The 22259-nt window shown below is 33.8% G+C and overlaps 3 protein-coding genes across 3 annotated transcripts; all 3 read left to right on the forward strand.

Moving 5' to 3' along the window:
• The first annotated feature begins 6029 nt into the window (after positions 1–6029).
• Positions 6030–7639, forward strand: LOC11442080 (non-specific lipid-transfer protein). Its single transcript, XM_003623534.3, has 2 exons — positions 6030–6462; positions 7455–7639. The coding sequence occupies exons 1-2, from the start codon at positions 6104–6106 to the stop codon at positions 7462–7464; spliced, it is 369 nt and encodes a 122-aa protein (XP_003623582.1). The 5' UTR covers positions 6030–6103; the 3' UTR covers positions 7465–7639.
• Positions 7640–9601: 1962 nt separating this feature from the next.
• LOC112416672 (uncharacterized) lies at positions 9602–10171 on the forward strand. Its single transcript, XM_024770984.1, has one exon. It carries the CDS (start codon positions 9602–9604, stop codon positions 10169–10171), a length of 570 nt encoding a protein of 189 aa, XP_024626752.1.
• Positions 10172–16894: 6723 nt separating this feature from the next.
• Positions 16895–17797, forward strand: LOC11436405 (non-specific lipid-transfer protein). The gene is made up of 2 exons (XM_003623537.4): positions 16895–17298; positions 17646–17797. The coding sequence occupies exons 1-2, from the start codon at positions 16964–16966 to the stop codon at positions 17653–17655; spliced, it is 345 nt and encodes a 114-aa protein (XP_003623585.3). The 5' UTR covers positions 16895–16963; the 3' UTR covers positions 17656–17797.
• Positions 17798–22259: the final 4462 nt, after the last annotated feature.

Consider the following 22259-nt stretch of genomic DNA (forward strand, 5'->3'; position numbering starts at 1 on the left):
GGGTTTAGGTTTAAATTAGGGCTTACATGTTAACTTTAATATATAAGAAGATTGTTCATGAAAATAGGAGATTAGGTGTGAACATTAGGGTTAAAACAGTAAAATTATGCAATAGGGTTTAGGTTAAAATTAGGGCTTACTTGTTAACTTTAATATATAAGAAGATTAGGAGAGAGCATTAGGATTGTTCATGAAAATAGGAGATTAGGTGTGAACATTAGGGTTAAAACAGTAAAATTATGCAATAGGGTTTAGGTTAAAATTAGGGCTTACATGTTAACTTTAATATATAAGAAGATTGTTAATGAAAATAGGAGATTAGGTGTGAACATTAGGGTTAAAACAGTAAAATTATGCAATATGATTTAGGTTAAAATTAGGGCTTACATGTTAACTTTAATATATAAGAAGATTGTTCATGAAAATAGGAGATTAGGTGTGAACATTAGGGTTAAAACAGTAAAATTATGCAATATGATTTCGGTTAAAATTAGGGCTTACGGGTTACCTTTAATATATAAGAAGATAAGAAGATTAGGTGAGAGCAATAGGATTGTTCATGAAAATAGGAGATTAGGTGTGAACATTAGGGTTAAAACAGTAAAATTATGCAATAGGGTTTAGGTTAAAATTAGGGCTTACATGTTAACTTTAATATGTAAGAAGATTGTTCATGAAAATAGGAGATTAGGTGTGAACATTAGGGTTAAAACAGTAAAATTATGCAATAGGATTTAGGTTAAAATTAGGGCTTACTTGTTAACTTTAATATATAAGAAGATATATGTTTTTTCGGCTGAAAAAGTTCTACGCAAAAGCATACATATAATTTTTTTAAAATTTTGGTGGCGTTAGCGTGGGCCCTCCTCTCACGAAAAATCCATGTACTTTGCTGCGGATAGGCTTCCCCACGCAAATACCTTTTCTTTTTGAGCTTGGCTTTTGGGCGGACTGAGAGTCCCACGCAAATGCCACTTTTAGCCAGCTTGCAGCATGACATCTGAGGCGGCTGATATCCCATGCAAATACTTAATTGGGTTTTGATGCGGCCAGTTCCGCCGCAACATTTTTCGAGGGTGGTTTTTGCTAGGGCTAATTTCCGCCGCAAAATGCTATTTGCGTGGGCTTTTTTATCCGTTGCGATTTGTCCCACACAAAATCCATAAATTCTTGTAGTGGATGCGGTTACATTTTCTCACAAGAAAAGGTATCAACAACTACCACTCATCTTTCTCCATCTCATGCATTATCACGATGAATGAAGGCAACGACTATATTTTTTAAATCAATCCTTTATTGTATTTCACTCACTGGGATTCGGGTGGGTGTTCTTCTGTTCATTGGAAGAGCCAACATGCATGGAAGCTCTTTTATCATAATAAGAACTTGGGGTCGATTTCTTCGTAGAGGAGACTGATGTAAGAGAGTTTCTATAATATTTCATTAGCATTTTATTATTTCAGTCCATTTTTGTTATTTATCTGTTTTGTTTTCAGTTTGTTATTTTTGGCCCATTTGGGTTTTGTTATTTCCCTATTTAAGCTTAACAATTGTAGGTTAAGAGGGAACTTTTATTAATTGAATAATATTTCAGAGAGTTTTCTCAATTTCTGGTGGTTTCAGGAACCCTATTTTCACAAGTTTGTCGCTTGCAAACTTGTTTCTTTTCAATCTAGGTTTAACCATTGCTAGGCTACGCATCCGACTTCGTCAGTATACATTTGGCTACTGCAAATAAGATATACATTTTTTGTTTTTAGGAATTTTTAAAACTTTTGATACAAGATGAATCAAGATTGGAAGCCAAAAGTAGATACAATTTTCGGTAGCTTTGAAGATGCTTGGGAGTTATGGAAAACTTATAGTGGTAAGGTTGGATTTGGAGTGAGGAAAGATTATACACACAGGAGCAAGGATGGTTCAATTTCTTCTTGTAGGTTCGTTTGCTGCAAAGAAGGCATACGAAAGCCAAACAAGCGAGATCATAAAACAAAGAATTCAAGACTAGAAACCAGAACAAATTGTGAAGCAAGATTATGACTTAAGAATGTGGATGGAAAATTAATGTTACTTGATTTTGTGGAAGACCACAACCACGAGTTACATTTGCTAGAAACAACTCATGTTGTCTTCTCAACGAAAGGTTATTGAAATTCAATGTCAACAAATTGAACTAGCTGATATAGTGCCGGTGTACAACAAAGGAAATTGTTTGATTTACCGAGTAAAGGAGTAGGAGGTAGGACTAACTTAGGTTTTATTCGTCTTGATCAAAAGAATTATCTTCGGAAAAAAAGAGAAAGAAGTTTGGTACAACGGGAGGACGACTATTTACTGCAATACTTTTAAAGAAAGTCAAAACATTGTGTCTTAGCAATAATTGGGTACAAAAAGTCATTCTTTTTCTTTGATCACTAATAGGCATCTCCGTAAAACATATAAAAGTCAATTGTATTGCTAAGTATAAGAAGGGTGTTAATATAAAAGGATTGTTCTCTTTAGGACCCGTAAGAAGGGTTTTTCCTGACGAGCCAAGAAGGTGAAGGGAGATTTTATTGGAGTTTTTTTTTCCCTTTTGTTTTCATATGTTTTTACCATTAAAGTAGATTCTATTTGATGTATATCGGAAACCAAATGTGAGCATCTATCTTAACGAACATGCCAACCTTATTCTATAATGTTCTTGAAGTCTAATAATACCTTTAGCTAGAGCTAACTTGGTCTTCAATTTAAGGTATCTCAAAAGTTACTTAAAAGTTCGATCAGACACTCTTGTGGAAATCATGTCACCTATTTTGTGGAGAATTTGTTTATGACAAAACAAAACATTTAAAAGTGTATGTGTGTGTATATCTATATCTATATAGATATATCATTTATTTTTTCATTTTTTAAAAAAATTATGGTGAAATTAGCACATACAAAATACAGATAAATGTTGTATATAATGTGAGGTTGAACTTGGGTCATAACATATCAAATATCTCAACATTCTTTTATCATCTGAGTTGTATCAAATATATAAAATCTTATAAATATATAACATTTTATTTAGTTAAAAAATTATTGAACTATAAAAAAATTGACACAATATTTCATATAAACATAATTCTAAATTTATGATTTGTATGTTAGAGTAAATTACACTCCCCTCCCCTCAAAGATGCTTGAATTACACTCCCCTCCCCTCTTATGTTAAAATATACACTCCCCTCCCCTCTTATTCAAAACTTATTTGAATTTTTTTCACTCCCCTCCGCTAAGAGAATCTTGAATTACATTCCCATCCCCTCTTATGTTAAAATCTACACTTTATTCCCTCAATATTAATTTTTATTTTATTTTTAATAATCTAGCAAAAAAATAATAATCTAACACACTTCGAAAAAAAATAGTATTGTGGGTCTATTTTAATATAATAAAAATTGAATACATATTTTTCTCTATTTTTTATTCACAATTTCATTAACATGTAGTTTTAAACCCTATTATAAAATATAAACAACCAAACTAAAATTAAAATATATGAAAAATTACTAAAGACGATTTAAAAGTTAATTTTATACACTAAATTATAAAATCAATAGCAAAATGTTTAAATTTAATTATCATTGACATTTAAATTATAAAGAAATGAATTAATTTTTCTTAAATGGTGGTTTAAAAATGAAATATATCATAAAAATATTTATTTATGTTTAAATAGATTAAAGTGTAGTACATAGTTAATTATTAAGAGAGAGTGTTGTAATTCAAGCATCTTATAAGGGAAGAGATTATAAATTTTATTTTTCAGGGGCGGGGAGTGTATATTTTAACATAAGAAGAGAGAAGAGTGTAATTCAAGCATCTTTAAAGGGAGGAGGGTGTAATTTACTCTTTTTATTATAGCAGATAATTTTAAAAATATTATTTACTGTTTTTATGAACTATGGGAATTAATGGTGGAAAGAAACTTTCTATAGAAAGGAATGAAGACGGGGAGTGAAGGAAAACCCGTTGCTCCTTTTGACATTTCTACTTACAAGGTTGCTATAGAATTCTGAAATTGCACATTGCACGGTTTTGTACTACTATGGATTAAAAATCTCCATAAATGTAAAGAGACAATCAATCACGTTAAGTTTTATTCTATCTTCTTATTATTTAATTCACCAAAAAAAAAAATTGATTACGTTAAGTACTCAAATATGCACATGATCTTGCCAATTAATTCCTTTTCTGTTAATATGGTTGAAAGTTACTGAATTCTTTCCACATGCATGCAATTTTAACAAATCTCCTCAATTAAGCATTTAATGTGCAACTTTCATCTATATAAGTAAAAAATATATTATTAGAATTTAGAAGTACAAGAGGAATTCAACACCCCAATATTATATCAACGTCTCAATACACATACATTAAGAAAATGGAAAGAAATACCAACATATCTAAATGCTTGTGAGAAATGAGTGAGATGAATGACTGAATCATAATTTAGATACTTATTCTCTCTAATCTCAAATATAAACAACAAAAAATCATATTTGATGGTCTCAAACATAAGCAAAGGTTAACTAACTCAACTAATTAAATATTAAAAATGCTAAGATCATCTGCGATAGAGCTCCTATTTTTGGGTGCTTAAGCCTTAATTGGATCCCAAGCCATCACTAATTATACAATTTATTTAATGTTCTCATTTAACAAAAAACATCTCTCCAATCTAAGACCTTCAAAAAAGTTATTAAATCCCATTTAAGCAAATCTCACTTATTAATTATAATGCAGTCTATTACAATGCAATTTTTTCTCTACAATAAGATTGTTTGTCAAACATGATGCTAAATAAGTCAACCACACACACCATTGTAAATGAAGGTGTGAAAAAACACAAGAAGATGGTTGAATTGTGTTGGTTTTTAAGTAAATCCCATTTAAGCAAATCTTCTTGTGTTTTTTCTAAACACAAGAAGATGTTTGTTAAAATTTGAATTATTTTTTATAAAAGGGGACAAAGAAAAAACTCAAAAGGTTTTATAATTAAAGACGGATGTGGTGCATAGGATGAACTGCATTTGACACATGATGTTTTGGACGTCAACATAGCTCAGATTTCAATGATAAACCTAATTGAAAGAGAGGGGAGAGTCCAGGGTGTTGAATCTAACACACTCGTTTAATATTCCTTCACCGATCAATTGAATTTAAAAACATAAATTCAATTGCAATAGTAACATATTAAATTCACGATATATGGATATACACCAACCAATTTCATGGTTTTGATAAACTTGAAAACCCTTTTTAATAAAATTGAAAACCGTTCAAATTAATTGAATTTGTGTGGTCAATTGTCGGAATGCAGAAATCGAGATCGGTGAAAAGGACCCATGCTTCCTTCAATTCTTTGGTTGGAAGAGATCCATGGTTAGGACCAAAATATTGTTAAAAATATTCTAAAAAAGACTAATTTAATTAATTTTGGTGATTCTTAGAAATCAAATTTGATTTTTATTTCACATTCGAAGACTAATAGGTTTCCTTATCCCATGGTTACCAGTTAAATTGAATGAATCTGCAAGTAGTTGATGAGTTTGGTGTTAAAAACAAATTAGTCAAAAGATCTACATCCAAATCTTAATTGAATTAATAATACTTTACTTAATGGATCTTGCTAACGGTTGTTTTAACTGACTATTCATTGAATATGTCTAATGCTTCAATTTCTGAAGTATTAATGCACAAATTTTTATTAAATCTTAGGATATAAAGTATTTCAAAAGTGCTCTTAATATTTCCCTAAAAAAAAATTTCCCTTACTTGTTTTTTTGACTTTATTAATATTTCCCTTATTTAATTACTAGATAATGCAGAGTGTTGTAAATTCTAATGTACGCACCACCAAATGTAATTCCCTTCGATAAAAAATCTATAGGAGTTTTTATATTGTTGGATATTTACTCTTTAGATTTTGATGGTGGTAAATCTCTCCTCACACAATAATATAAAACATTGGGAGCAAAGTTGAATTCGTGATATCTTCTCACTCTATAAATACTTAAATTGCATTCATCTCTACACACTTGAATTGCATTTCCTCTATCAAAATTTCCAAATCATGGCTAGCTCAATGCTTATTAAGGTTACTTGTTTGTCTGTGATGTGCTTGCTTTTGGCCATTCCATTAGCAAATGCAGACCCTGATCCTAAATGTAAGAACGTGGCAGAAAGTATAATACCATGCGTTGAGTACATTATGACCCCTGATGCATCCAACCCCCCTGCACCATGTTGTAATGGGATGACCAGTTTAGCTGGCCAAGTCCAAGCTTTACCTGAACGTCAATTTGCTTGCAGGTGCATCAAAGATGGCATATTCGACTTACCTGATCTCAATCTCGCTGCCCTTGCTGCCCTCCCTAACAACTGCGGTGTCGACTTACGCTTCCAGATTACCCCTGATATGGACTGTGACAAGTATATCTCTCACTATCATCCCTCTTTTTTCAATTTCATATATATATATATATATATATATATATATATATATATATACACACTCTCCCTCCGTTCTAAAATATAAGTAAAAATTAGTCAACAAAAGTTAATGTATTTGATACAAATTTTAAACTAAATATGGACCCGTTTTTTCTTATATTTTGGTTCAGAGGGAGTATATATATGTATATGAGTAAATACCCTTAAACTTATTTTCATCAAAGCACATGAAATTAATATGAATTCCCTAACTTCTTATAAGTAGTCCATCAAATAGTGAGAATCTATTGTTATATATATTTACAATCTGTTACTTAAAAAAAGTTTTTACATATTAATCTTATAGGGTTTAGGATTTTTATTTTTTAAAGCAAAAATTAGGATATGCATCATCATATGAAAAAAAGACATCCCAATTATGTTGAACCCCAAAGCTACCACAGTTAGGGTTATATGAACTAGTTCAACATAATCCAAATACTATAGTGACTAAAACATAATAATGAGATTGTACGGAAAAAAGGGAATCAAAGGCATGCAATTTATTTTATTTATGAAGAAGAACAACACAAGGGTAAATAAAAAATGATTTAATTGCATATACAACATCAATATAATTGTTTTTTTTTAATTACAGTTTCAATCACAGGTAATAACAACAAAAATTGGAGAACCCGTAATATTTTATTAAAACTAGTAACATTCATCTTTGGATTGAGTTTGTATTGATGTTGATCAATTGCAATCCTAAGATCATAAAAAGTATTTGACTTTAATGGCAACTACTTCAAAAATATTACTCGGATTGTTTATGAAACTTAAATTCATAAAAAATATTCCAAGAGGGGCTTAAAGCATTTGAAAACCTTTTTATCTTTTTTTTTTTTGGTTGAAATCGTAAACTTTTTTATGCCTAATAAGTAATAGATATGTAAAGTAAACTAATGTCATATTTACTTTGCTGATTGCAGTTTAAACTAGTGTTGAGCAGCTTCCAGGGTTTGTGGTGATAAGCAAAACAGAATAAAGGAGATGGCTTAAATTCTCCGATTATCCCCACTAGGGTCTCTATCCTATGTATTTCAATAATAATTAAAATAAAATTTGAAATGTTTCAGCTCGAAATGTTTGTGATTTACCGTGACACTTGGATTCACAATCATCTCTCTTATTTTTTTAATAAACAATCATCTCATGATTCTAACTTTGAAGATTTTACAGTAACTTTTTAATAAGCTAAAATGGATTATAATATAAACACTAAAAGAGGTCTGTCGAGCAATGTTCCACAAATCGAGTGTTAACTCGCAAAGTTTATCGAGTTTACGTTTTTAGGTATCAAAATCGTGTTAAATCGGAGGTAACCTCAATTTCAGCTAAAATCAGAATGTTTGACGAGTTTGACTTGAGTTAACTCGGTCAAACTCTGTAAACTCGACCGAGATTATGCCTAAAAAAAATTTAAGAAAAATTGGGCCAATTTTTTGACCTATTTCATTTCAAAGCCCAATTTCTTTTCTTCAAGCCCAAATGCTGAATAGTTTCCTTTTCGTAACACGTTGTCTGGCTTGCTGAAATGAAGCGTTTCTTTCTCTTTCTTCTTTGAGTTCTCAAACCATGAACAGTGAAGCACATACCAGTTAGGGTTATAGTGGTGGAAGAAAAACTATTCTGATTCCGACGCCGGTGGTGGAACTTATAATTTTGCAAGTTTATTTTGTATTTTGATGTTTAGTTGAACATAATGCTACTATGGTGGTTGAAAACCTTTATAATTTAGTCATATTTTGCACTATTGGACTATTTACAATATTATATTAGTTTACATATGTCATGTAAATAATAAATTTAATTTAATTTAAATTTTAGGTAAACTCGTACGAGTTCTCGAGTCGAGCTTACTTAGGCAAAACGAGTTAAGGTAAACTCTTAAGTTGTAAAACCTTACTACGAGCACAAGTCGTGCTAAATCAAAGTTACTACTAGTAAGCTTGAAAAATTATTAGGATCTACCCAACCTCCTTCATCGACCAAAAAACCTCCATATAACCCCCAACCCTTGCCTCCTAAGTCGTCGCTCAGAGAAAAATTATTAGGATCTACCCAAGAAACACCCCTCAAAGAAAAATAAGATATGATAGAAAAGAAGCTTGTTCGTATCGAACAGGAAAACGGTAACCGCCTTCTCCCCAAAGTGTATCTGGAGCCAAAAGTCTTCCAAGAATTATGTACACCATGGAAAGATGCTTTAGTAGTCAAGCTTATGGGAAAAACATCGGGCTACAACACCATGAATGATCGTCTAAAAGAAAACAAGTTTTCCTTTAACCACACAAAAGAATGCAAATTTACTTTGTCTAACATCTTATACACCTCCACTGCCGTATTGTTAAAAACCCGTAATCCAGAGAATCCAGACACACGCAAGCCAAATCAACTTCAGGAAAGAATGAGATGATCACAGTAATCCAGCACATTAACCAAACTAAAGAAAGTGGCCCCGTAAGACGATAGTATCCACTGTCGAAATGTCTAACCATTTCCAAACAAGAGACCATAAAGCACCGAAGAATTCGCAACCCAAGAATAGATGATCCATCATCTCGAACAGGCTACAAGTATCGTCTCCGTAATGAAGAACTCTTTGCCGCACTAGATTATCTTTTGTTGGTAATCTGTTGCGAAGAAGACGTCAAGCAAACACAGAGACCTTTAACGTGCTCTGCATTTTTGTCATCACATAATCAAAGTCTATTTCACCAAAATGTGGTCTAAAGCCATCATAGAAATTTTTTATGCAACATAACATATACTCCTAGAGAGAGAGAGAGAGCATGAATTTTGTCTTCTCCGCTCATGGCAGCCCCCAACCTCCTTCATCGACCAAAAAAACCTCCACATAACCCCCAACCCTCGCCTCCTAAGTCGTCGCTCAGAGAAAAATTATTAGGATCTACCCAAGAAACACCCCTCAGAGAAAAATAAGATATGATAGGAAACAAGCTTGTTCGTATCGAACACGAAATCGGTAACCGCCTTCTCCCAAAAGTGTATCTGGAGCCAAAAGTCTTCCAAGAATTATGTCAAGCTTATGGGAAAAACATCGGGCTACAGCACCATGAAGGATCGTTTTCAGAAAGTGTGGAAGTTGCATCGTGGCTTCGAAATCATGGATAACGATAATGGGTTGTACATGATGAAGCTTGACCAATTAGCCGATAAAGAGAAAATCATCTCTGGTGGACCTTGGATGATATTTGATCAGTGTTTGGCGGTCTCCTACTGGTTGTCAGAATTTTCCTCCCCCAATGCAAAGATAGAACACATAATGGTTCGAGTACGTTTCCCTTGTCTTAATCTTGTCTATTATGATGAAATTTTTCTTTTGGCCATAGCTTCAACTATTGGTAGACCCATAAAGGTGGACACCAACACCCTAAAAGTAGAAAGAGGAAGATTTTCTAGAGTTTGTGTTGAAGTGGATCTCACGGTACCCGCCGTAGGAAAAATTTGGGTCAACGGTCACTTGTACAAGGTCCAACATGAAGGTCTCCACCTAATATGCACAAATTGTGGTTGTTACGGTCACCTTAGCAGAAACTGCCCCCTAGACACTACCGAATCTAAAGCGGCTGCACCACCCCTCCATAACAGCTCGCAAAATAGAAACCAAGAGTCAAAACCCTAGTCAACTCCAAAAAAATTCCAATTCTAGCCAAAAATATGGGAACCACGTGCAGACCGCTAAAAAAAGAAAAGAAACCGAAATTATGAATTTAAATGCTAATCAAGAAGAGAATCAAAAACTTCATGGTGATTGACTTCTTGTCACAAGAAAGAAAAAGTCAGCCAATAAACCCACCATAAATGCCTCAAAGACCGTTCCACAAAGCCTTTTACTAAATTAAATTCTTTGTCTTCTCTAACCTAAACCATAACAATAAAGTTGCAGTGCCCACTACTAGCCTACCACCTAGAGCCAAAAGTAATGACATCAACAGGTCATACAAAGTCACTTTTGAAGCAAAACGGCGCAGACATGAAGATATGGAGCCTATTATTAAATTACATTACCTGTCAGTACTAAAATCAAGACAACCAATGACATTTCGACCTCTACAAAGGATACGACCCAAAACAACACATATTCCAATCCCATCGTATAAAAAAATGTGAACAGTTTGCTGACCCCACCAACAATAACACATGTGGAAGAAATTATCCTTAGCAAGGAAAGAAATCACAACATTGCCACTACCCAAGCCAGTACACACACGCAAGAAGCTCACCACGACACCATTACCTCCATTCAATATAATGATGCTAATGACACCTCCATGTCTACCTCATCTAATAATTTTGACCATAGTGATAATCTTGGCGATTGTAACAAATTTCAAGAGACTTCAAATGACCTTGAAGTGGACATGGTTACTTAACCCTCCGGCTTTAATAACCTCTTGTTATATTGTTATTATGGAAGCCTTATTTGATACTTCAAACCTCTCTTGGAATGTCAGAGGGGCAAACAACAATAATGCCAGAAGACATATGAAATAGGTGATTATAGCACATAATCCCACCTTTCTTGCTATCCTTGAAACTCATGTCCCCTATGCTAGAATCTTAAACTTTTGGATGAATAACAATTACATTTCTGTCCATATTGTTGAAGCTAATGGTCACTCTGGTGGTATATGGCTCCTAAAAAATTCCACTGCTACCACTATTGCATCTGCCATTGATTCTAACCAATACTCCGTCACTTTTTAAGTTAACCTTGGTACAACCTCCACTACTTGCACATGTGTCTATGCTAGTCCTAATCCATCCTTGCGAACAAATTTTTGGAACCACCTCACTTAGCTTAGCCAAAACCTTACTGGTCTCTGGATGTTCATCAGTGATTTCAACGAAACTCTACTCCCTAGTAACCAATGGGGTGGTATTTTTAACAACTCTAGAGCTGCCATCTTCGCCAACCTCATGGATAACTGCAACCTCCTTGACCTTATAACCACCGACGACCGTTATACCTGGCAACAAAACAACAACAGTCATCACATCGTCTCTAAAAAGCTCGATAGGGGCCTTGCAAATGTTGATTGGCGCCTTTCCTTCCTTGAAGCTTTTGTGGAGGTTCTCTGTAGACTTCATTCTGATCACAATCATATCCTCCTCCATTTTGTTGGCCTCCCTTTAGCCAGAGGGCCTCGCCCTTTCCGTTTTGAAGCTTCTTGGATAGACCATGAAGCCTAAATTGATATTGTCACCTCAACTTGGAATTCCTTTAATCACAATCCGACAATTGGGTTAAAAAATTTCATGGAGAATTCTATCATTTTTAACAATGAAGTCTTTGGTAATATTTTCAAGCGGAAAAAACATGTTGCAAGAAGGTTGAAGGGCGTCCAACTTTATTTGGAGCGGGTTGATTCCATTCATCATGTCCACCTAGAGAAAGAGCTACAAAGTGAATATAATCACATTCTCTTTCAAGAAGAAATGAATTGGTACCAAAAATGATGTTAATCAAGGGTTTGGTTGGTAGAGGCACTTCTGATAGTGTCGTTGTTTTTCAGGAAATCATCCACTACATGCGTAGATATAAAAGAAAAAGGGTATGGTTGCTTTCAAACATGATTTAGAGAAAGATTTTTACAACGTCAACTAGATTTTCCTTCAATCTTGCTTCCAAGACTTTGGCTTTCTAGATACTACAATCAAGCTAATTATGCATTGTGTCACCTCCTCGACTCTTTCTATCCTATGGAATGGGAATAAGATTCCTCCTTTCAAGCCTTATCATGGCCTTCGGCAAGGAGACCATCTCTCTCCCTATTTATTTATCCTTTGTATGGAAAAGCTCTCCATTGCCATCAACAATGATGTTAATCAAGGTACTTGGGACATCATCTGTCTCTCTACAAACGACCCCTAAATTTCTCACCTTCTCTTTGCAAATGATGTCCTTCTCTTCACCAAGGCGAACAATTCTCAACTTTGATTCATTACTAATATGTTTGATCGTTTCAGTCAGACTTCAGGTTTGAAAATTAATCTTTCCAAGTCTAGGGCTTTCTATTCAACAGGTACCCCTCAAGCAAAAATCAACAGTCTTACTTCCATCTATGGTATTAGAAGCACATCATCTCTGGATAAATATTTGGCCTTTCCCATTCTAAAGGGGAGAGCTAAGCGCAATGACTTCCATTTTATTATTGAAAAATTGCAATCCAGACCTGCCTCTTGGAAGCACAGGTTGTTAAATAAACCAGGAAGTATGACTCTTGCATCTTCTGTTCTTTCCTCCATTCCCTCTTATTATATGCAGGTTACTTGGCTCCCTCAGAATATTTGTGATAGTATCGACCAAACAACCCCAATTTCATCAGGAAAGATAATAATAACAAATGTATTCATTTGGTTGGTTGGAAAAAAATTACTCGGCCCAAGCATGATGGCGGCCTCGGCATCAGAATGGCGAGAGATACCAAAATTTGTTTAATGGGCAAGCTTGTTTGGAATATGATTCAATCTTTTAAGAAGTTATGGGTTGAGATTCTCTCAGATAGGTATTTTGCTAGGCTAAATATCCACCATTCTCCATCTCGATCCAGCGACTCTGTTGTTTGGTCATCTATCCTTCATGCTAGAGACGTCCTCAAAGATGGGTATTCTTGGCTTGCCGGTTCAGGCACTTCTTCTTTCTGGACTTGTCCTAAGAGTTATTTTGGATTCTTAGGAACACTAGTGCCTTACATTGACATTCATGATCTTCAGTTGCAGTTAAAGATGTGATATCCTCCAGCAATCGACATACAAATTTCCTCTACACTCAGTTACTTCCATTTGCTTCAGACACCATCAACAATATGAATCTCAAATTTAACTTTTCTCTTGAGGATGCTTTCATCTGGTCACATAACAAAAATGGCATCTACACAACCAAGAGCGGTCACTTTTGGCTGCTCTCTCACTAGGAACATGTTATTACCTTTGACCCTCATTCTTCTCGGTCTTGGATTTGGAAGTTGCAACTGCCAGAGAAGATTAAATTTCTCTTTTGGTTGGCATGCCACAATTAGGTGCCTACTATATCCTTGCTACACCATAGAAACAATGCTCACTCCCAAGTTTGCTCTCGGTGTGGTCTCTCTGATGAAACTTTTCTCCATTGTGTCCGGGATTGTAATCACTCTAGACGTATTTGGCAGCATCTCAGTTTCCATCAGCTTGATTTCTTCACAAATAATGTTACTCATGATTGGATTAAGAAGGGATCGACCGTTCCTCTATCTTTTCTTTTTGCAACAACTGTTTGGTGGGCACTGGGCATGGAGGAATAAAAACTTGATGTTGGGCAATGATAATTGGTATGTTTGCCAACTTTCCTTTAACATTCAAGGTATGGTTGACACCCTCAAAGCTTCTTATCCTTTGATCACAAACAGCGTTATAGATGAAACTTTGATTAAGTGGAACAACAATAACCATTCTCATGTCATTCTTAATATTGATGGAAGTTGTCTTGGCTCCCCCACTAAATTTGGGTATGGCGGAGTCCTAAGAAATGAGGCAGGCTTTTACTTGTCTGATTTTTCGGGTTATATCCATGATACCTCAGATATTCTCTATGCCGAGCTTTATGCCATTTACCAAGGCCTCTTGTTGGCCAAAGAAAAAGGTATTACTAACCTTATTATCTCCTACTCTGATTCCTTACTTTGTATCAACATCGTCACCGGCCCCATGTAAAGATTCCATGCTTATGTTGTATTGATTCAAACATAAAAGAGCTAATGGAGCATACTAATGCAACGATTAACCACACCCTTCGTAATGGAAATCAATGCACGTATTTTATGGCTAGGCTTGGCGCTTTGTCGAACACCTACCTCTTTCGCCACGACACTCCACCAGCGGTTCTCCTCCTCATTCTCCAAAGTGATGTTGCTGGAACTTTTTATTTGAGAGTTTAGCTCTCTGTTTTGCTTCCTTGTTTTCTTGCTTTTGTTAGCCTTTGTAACCCAAAAATAAAATCATGGTTGTCAGGCGTTCACGCTATATATCGTAAGATCGTACAATCTCACGTGACATCATCCTTCAAACGTGCTATAACTATACAAAGATCGTTGTATTCGGCAGCGCAAAGGAAGAACGTGAGAGCAGCACTATTCTCTCGTGCCGTTTTTGAAGATTTCAACCCATTTAATGACGGTGTCCAACCTGTTATGTTGAGACAGAGTGTGATGTTACATCAATCCTCGCAAATTGGTTCCTTAAAACGAATGGCATTAAAATACCCTAAAAGATAATAAATTTTTAGCGTAAATTTATCAATCGATATGTACCGATACATTAATTTGTTTTGGTTAATTTTGCCGATACATTAATTTGATCTTTATATTAATAGATATATGAGTTTTTTATAAACAAAATAATATTCCCCATCATTTAAAAAATAATAACAACTAAATGTAATTTACCATAGCATCGGAAAATAAATTTTAATTTTCTGAATTATTATTACTTATAATAGTAAATATTAAATATTTTTTATGATACAATGTAAAAAAAAGTATAATACTTAACAAGGAAATGGTCTTTTTTGAAATACAAAACGTGATAAATAACTCCTTAATTCATAAAAATGATCGTTGGTTTATTAGTTTAGAACACAAATGTACTGAAACACATCAATTAGTGAATGTATCGTGAAAACTATTGAGAGTCGAAAATTATGGAAATTTCTTGAAATACCTCACTAAGATTATCCATTACCATGATACTACTAACCGACGACCCTAAATTGTGCTTTTGTGTATGATGATGTATACATTTCTAAAAAAGGAAAAGGATTAACTAAGACATCGTCACTAGTTATAGGTCACATTAAAATCTTGATTGATATATATCGGCCTATAAATAGACCAGGCAATTCTCTCCAAAAAAAAAAAAAAATAGACCAGGCAATTATTTCCTTCCCTGTGTATACAATTAATTATGGATATACACAACCAATTTCATGGTTTCGATGAACTTGAAAACCATTTAAATTAATTGAATTTCTGAAAAAAGACTAATTTAATTAAGTAATTTTGATGATTGTCTTCGTGAGCTTAGCTCAGTTGCTAAAAATTAAATTTGATTTTTATTTCACTTTCGAAAACTAATCAGGTTTCCGTATCCCATGGTTACCAATTAAATTGAATGAATCTTCAGGTAGTTAACGAGTTTGGCGTTAAAAACAAATTAGTCTGAAAGATCTACATCCAAATCTTAACTGAATTAATAATATTTTATTCAATGGATCTTGTTAACGATTGCCTTAAGGGCCTATCCATTAAAAAAGTCTAATGATTCAATTTTTGATGTATCAAATGCACAAATTTTTTATAAAAACTATACTATCTAAACTTCTTAAAAAATGCTCTTAAAGCACTCATTAACGTTTCCGTTACATAATTGATGGATAATGCGAGTGTTGTAAATTCTAATGTATGCACCACAGAATGTAATTCCCATCTAGGTTGGAAATAGGTCAGGACGTTCGTCAGGGGCCTATGATCCAGCCTACTGAAAGTTCGATCCGACCTAACTCGTTTAATAACTCGGCCAAACATAAGCTTTTTAAAAAGCCTATTAATTTAAATGGGATAGACTTATTATAAAAAAACCTATCATGCTGGTCCGTATACAAGTATATTACATTTCCCCATATTTATTATTTATATAGTAATACAAAAAAAAAAAAAGTTCCTTCAAATTCTCATATTAAGTTGGTGAATTTTTTTATCACATTGAAGATTTTATGCATTTTTTTCTGTATAAGTGATGATTTTGTTTTCAATTTCTTATTGTTTGAAAGCTTGTTAAGTTATCATTAAATACCCATATTGTTATTTGATTTGTGTGAACTTTTGAGGCTTGGTACTAATATGTCAAAGGTTAAGTATGCTTATCAGATTAAATTTGAAACTCTCTTTGCGATTGTTTTATTAGTTTAATGTGTATGTAATTAATGTTTATCTCTGCATTAATTATGTTGCACAAATTGAAAAGAAAGAAAAATGGATGAATGGATTCTATTTGAAATTTGTAACACAAACTAGACTTTTAAACATGCTAATAGGTCAGGACAAATTTTTAAAAAGGTCAAGTCAGACTTAAAATAAAACTTGACAGGTAAAAGACCAATGCTTAAGTTATAGTTTTTTCAACTAGATCAGACCTATTTAATCAAAGCCTGGCTCGGCCCAGCTCATTTCCACCCTATCCCATCGATAAAAATTAAATATGAGTTACTTTATTGTTGGATATTTACTCCTGAGATTTTGATGGCGGTAAACCTCTCCTAGCAGTGGGACCAATGTTAAATTAGCTATATATAAATAATCCTTAGATGGGCACCATAACATAATCAATCATTCATCTCCACACACTTGAATTGCATTTCCTCTATCAAAATTTCCAAATCATGGCTAGCTCAATGCTTATTAAGGTTACTTGTTTGTCTGTGATGTGCTTGGTTTTGGCCATTCCATTAGCAAATGCTGGCCCTTACTGTAGGGACGTGGTAGAAACTATACTACCATGCATTGAGTACATTACGACCCCTGGTGCATCCACCCTCCCTGCACCATGTTGCAATGGGATGAAGAGTTTAAATGGCGAACCTCAATATGTTTGCAGGTGCCTCAAAGAGACCTTCTTCGTCTTACCGGGACTCAATCTCGCTGCCCTTGCTGCCCTCCCTAAAAACTGCGGTGTCAACTTACCCTACCAGATTACCCCTGATATGAACTGTGACAAGTATATCTCTCACTATCATCCCTCTTTTTTCAATTTCATATAGATATATATTTGAGTAAATACCCTTAAATTTATTTTCAATAAAGCACATGAAATTAATATGAACGTCTTATAAGTAGTCCATCTAATAGTGATAATCTATCATCTATCATGTTATACATTTACAATCTGTTACTTGCAAAAAAATTTACATGTTAATTTTATAGGTTTTAGGAATTTTTTTTTAAAGCAAAAATAGGATATGCATCATCATATGAAACCTTTTTTTATCGTTTTTATGCCTAATAAGTAATAGATATGTAAATATGTAAAGAAAACTAATGTCATATTTACTTTGCTCATTGCAGGGTAAATTAGTATTGAGCAGCTTGCAGGGTTTGTGGTAGTAATAACCAAAACTTAATAATGGAGTTGGCTTAAATTCTCCGATTGTAATCTGAATCCCCACTAGGATCTCTTTACTATGTATTTTCGATAATAATTAATATAAAGTTTGAAATGTTTTAGCTCAAAATTTTCGTGATTTTATTTTTGTGGTGGTTGAGGTTTGAACCTCAAACTTTGCATATATTATTCATTGTTCTTACCAACTGAGCTAAATTTATAAGGACAAAATTTTCGTGATTTATCGTGATACTTGGATTCACAATCATCCCTCAATTCTAACTTTGAATTAGTTACATTTTACGGTAATTATCACTAGAATATGTACCTATGTGATCCACGATGATATTAATACTTTTATTTTTAATTCTATTCTTATTTTTAATTTTATTAATATTTTTATTTTTCTAGAATTTATTTCATTTTTTTATAATATTTTTTCGTTTTTTTTTTTAAATTTTTAAGAATTTTTTTATTTTTATTTAAAAAAAAAATTAATGACACGTGTACCCCATAAAAAAATTATACACTCAGCTCGCCACGTCATCCAAAAAAGGTGACGCAGCATGCCACATCAGCAAAAATGCACAGTCAGCTAGTCTAGAGGGATTTTCCAAAACAAAAAAAAATTTACAAGGACCTAATCCAATTTTTTTTTTACAAGAGACAAAATCAAAAGTGACCTATATTACAAGGGTTAAGGTATGTTAACCCTTAATTTTATTTAGTTAGATATTAAAGTGTGATGTGAGTGGACCAAGACTCTAGGCTATGAAAGTTGCACCTAGCATATGGTGAGTTAGTGAGACTATTCATTGTTTATTGCTATGCTACATCTTTTTTCTTTTTTTTGACAAATTGCTATGCTACATCTATCTATGCTCACATTTATCATCATTATTATTATTTATAATAGAATAATTGAATATAATTGTTCCACTCACCAACAAAGGCACGTGATCTTCGTCCACGTGAGCTTAGTTCAATTGGTAGGGACATTGCATAATTTATGCAGGGGATATTCCACTTCTCCACATTTAATTGTGTGAGCTCTAGCCACTAAACTACTAAAAAAAGAAAAAAAAAAAAGGCACGTGACCTGCTCTTTCTTCATTATTCCATCTCTTTCATTTTGATTTTTTATAGAAGGGTGTGAGCTGCCATTGCGAGCTTCCATCTCTTTTAAACTTCTACACAACATTTTTTGTTTGGTTCAGAACTTTATTAACTGACCCGTAGACCTGCAATCCGCACAAACCCAACCGTTACAAACCTAATCGGAAAATTGGGCGGAGGTGGGTGTCATTGCTTCACCCGCGGTTTGGCTTGGGTCTAGCTTTTGAGCCTAAATCCGCCCGAACCCGTCCGATGTCCACCCCTAGTTATATATGGATATACAAAACCAATTTCGATGAACTTGAATTTAATGAAATTGAAAACCATTTAAATTAATTGAATTTGTGTGGTTAATTCTTGGACTGCAGAAATCGAGATTGGTGAAGAGGACCCATGCTTCCATTCTACTTTTACCGCTGGAATATATTCATGATTTAGGACCAAAATAATGTTAAAAATTAGGCTTAAATAAGTAAAAGGTCCTTGTAAGTTCGTGAGATTTTGGTTTTCGTCCCTGTAAGTTTTTTTGTTGCAAGACAACCCCTGTATTTACCAAACGTTTTGACATTCGTCCATGCCGTCCAATTCCGTGAAAAAACGCTGAGCTGGCTAACGGAGGCTTATGTGGCACTTTGTGACTTGGCATTAATTGATGATTGGGGTTAGTATAGGGACTAAAATCAAAAACGCATTTTTACATAGGGACTAAATTAAAAAATAACGTAATCTTCAATTTTTGAATTTTAAAACATAAAAATCCTCTCTCTCTCTCTCTCTCTCTCTCTCTCTCTCTCTCTCTCTCTCTCTCTCTCTCTCTCTCTCTCTCTCTCTCTCTCTCTCTCTCTCTCTCTCTCTCTCTCTCTCTCTCTCTCTCTCTCTCTCTCTCTCTCTCTCTCTCTCTCTCTCTCTCTCTCTCTCTCTCTCTCTCTCTCTCTCTCTCTCTCTCTCTCTCTCTCTCTCTCTCTCTCTCTCTCTCTCTCTCTCTCTCTCTCTCTCTCTCTCTTCCTTCAACAATGTTCAAGTTGTGTATTTTGGTTTGTAATGATTTGGTTTATTTCCTTTGGAGTTTGATTGTAATTGAAACATGGGTTGTAATGGTTTAATTGAATTAATGGAATGATGTTTGTTTGTTGCCCTTTATAGTATTTTGTGTGCTGAATTTTAATAAAAAAAAAAAAAAAAAACATGATTAACTACTAACAAGCAGATAGATAAAAGTAGCTAGACATTAACTTGTCAAATTGATTGTAAATTACAAGTCATATGGCTATTAACAAAAGTCAGGTACATCAAAACATGAAAAGGTTCATAGAAAAATTACTTAGATATTAAGTAGACATGTTCAAAGCAAAATAACTTAGACATAATTTAGACATGTTCATAGCAAAATAAAAGCCTAGTTGCATCTATTATGTAGGTTCTGTGTCTTCCCCATTAGCTCCACCTCCTTTCTGTGAAAATTGAGACTGATTTTGAGTGGCTTGAGCAGGTTGTGACTGAGTTTGAGAAGTAGCTTCAACTACAGTAAATTGAGAAGGCTGAGACTGCTTTTTTGCAATCACATTTGCATCAGTGTAGCTATGTTGGACCTAAGCATATTAAAATCAAAATTAGATAACCATAGTTGAGCATATCATGAATGTTTACATGCTTGATGTTTACCTGTATAACAATACCAGAACTTCTAGGCCTTTTTGTCGGATTTTGACTGGCTTTAGCATCCTCATCCTCAATCAACAATGGTGTCTGAGCATTACTTCCAGCTCCATGCTTGTTTTTCACACACTTGAGTTTCCTGCAACTATTACTCCTCCTCACACTTGACTGATTTACAACTTTAGTTGAGTTTCCTGCATCTATTGCTCCTCCTCACACTTGACTGATTTACAACCTTAGTTGAGTTTCCTGCATCTATTGCTCCTCCTCCTCACACTTCTAAGCTTTTTCACACACTTGATTTTTGTTGAAGGAAATGGGTTTTGAGTTTTGTTGAAGAAGGAAAGAACAAAGAGAGGGAGGGAGGGAGGGAGGGAGGGAGAGAGAGAGAGAGAGAAGGAAGAAAGAACAGAGAGAGAGAGAGTGAGAGGAAGAAAAAAGGATTTTCATGTTTTAAAATTCAAAAATTGAAGATTACGTTTTTCTTAATTTAGTTCCTATGTAAAAATGTGTTTTTGGTTTTAGTCACTATACTAACCCAGTCATCAACTAATGCCAAGTCACGAAGTGCCACATAAGCCTCTGTTAGCCAGCTCAACGTTTTTTTCACGAAATTGGACGGCATGGATGAATGTCAAAACATTTCGTAAATACAGGGGTTGTCTCGCAACAAAAAAACTTACAAGGACGAAAACCAAAATCTCGCGAACTTACAGGGACCTTTTACATATTTAAGCCTAAAAATTATTAAAAAAAAAAAGACTAATTTTTGCATTTTGGTGATTCTTATAAACCAAATTTGATTTTTTATATCACTTTCAATGACTAAATAGGATTCTTACCAATTAAATGGAATCGGCAAGTTAATTAATGAGTTTGGCGTTAAAAACAAATTAGTCGGAAATATATACATTTAATTTTTTTTTTCAAGTAATCTAATGGCTGGAGCTCACACATTTTAAATGTGCAGAAGTGTGGTGGTCGGGGTTCGAACTCCGACCCCTGCATATAATATACAGTATCCTTAACAATTGAGTTAAGCTCACGAGATATCTACATCCAAATCTTAACAGAATTAATAATACTTTATTTAATTGATGCATAATACCGAGTACTATTGCAAATTCTATTGTACGCACCAAATGTAATTCCCATTGATAAAAAATAAATACATTCTTCGATAACTATTGTAAACAAGGTTCATGTGAACTAGCGGTCCTAGGGACGGGTTAAGAAAGTAAAAAATAGAAATTTTTACCACACATGGACTCTCCATTCTCTTTCAATTAGGTTTATTACTACCTTCATCTTCAATTAGAAGACCTTTTGAGTTTTTTCTTTATCCCTTTTTATAAAACCATTTTCAAATTTCAATGTATATTAATTTAATTTATCGCTATACCTATATTTATCTTAAATATTTTTGTGCAATATGTAATAACTACTACAACCGTCCATATATACAAGCATCCATTAGACCAAAAATTTGACCCTAAATATATAAACACCTTTTCAAATTACTAAATGCATTTATTATTTTTTTCCTAAACATACTTCTAATTAATACTATTAACTTGTCTTGAAATATGAAAAAGTTAAATTTAATACACATACAAACAAATGACAATTTGGCAATATTAAAACACAAAATACACATTAATTGCACTAACAACTTTACTTAAGAAATGTGAAAAAGTACAAAGGGGCTTATATATAAGGACGGATGGAGTAATAACTACCACATTCGTCTCTAAATATAGGACCATTTTGAGAAAAATAAAGGAATTAAGAATGTTGATCGTTGA

The sequence above is a fragment of the Medicago truncatula genome, chromosome 7 (assembly GCF_003473485.1).
Source record: "Medicago truncatula cultivar Jemalong A17 chromosome 7, MtrunA17r5.0-ANR, whole genome shotgun sequence".
Classification (NCBI taxonomy): Eukaryota; Viridiplantae; Streptophyta; class Magnoliopsida; order Fabales; family Fabaceae; genus Medicago; species Medicago truncatula.

Excerpts from the sequence above, each read along its gene's own strand:
- LOC11436405 (XM_003623537.4), top strand. The coding sequence starts at position 16,964 with ATGGCTAGCTCAATGCTTATTAAGGTTACTTGTTTGTCTGTGATGTGC.
- LOC11442080 (XM_003623534.3), top strand. The coding sequence starts at position 6,104 with ATGGCTAGCTCAATGCTTATTAAGGTTACTTGTTTGTCTGTGATGTGC.
- LOC112416672 (XM_024770984.1), top strand. The coding sequence starts at position 9,602 with ATGAAGGATCGTTTTCAGAAAGTGTGGAAGTTGCATCGTGGCTTCGAA.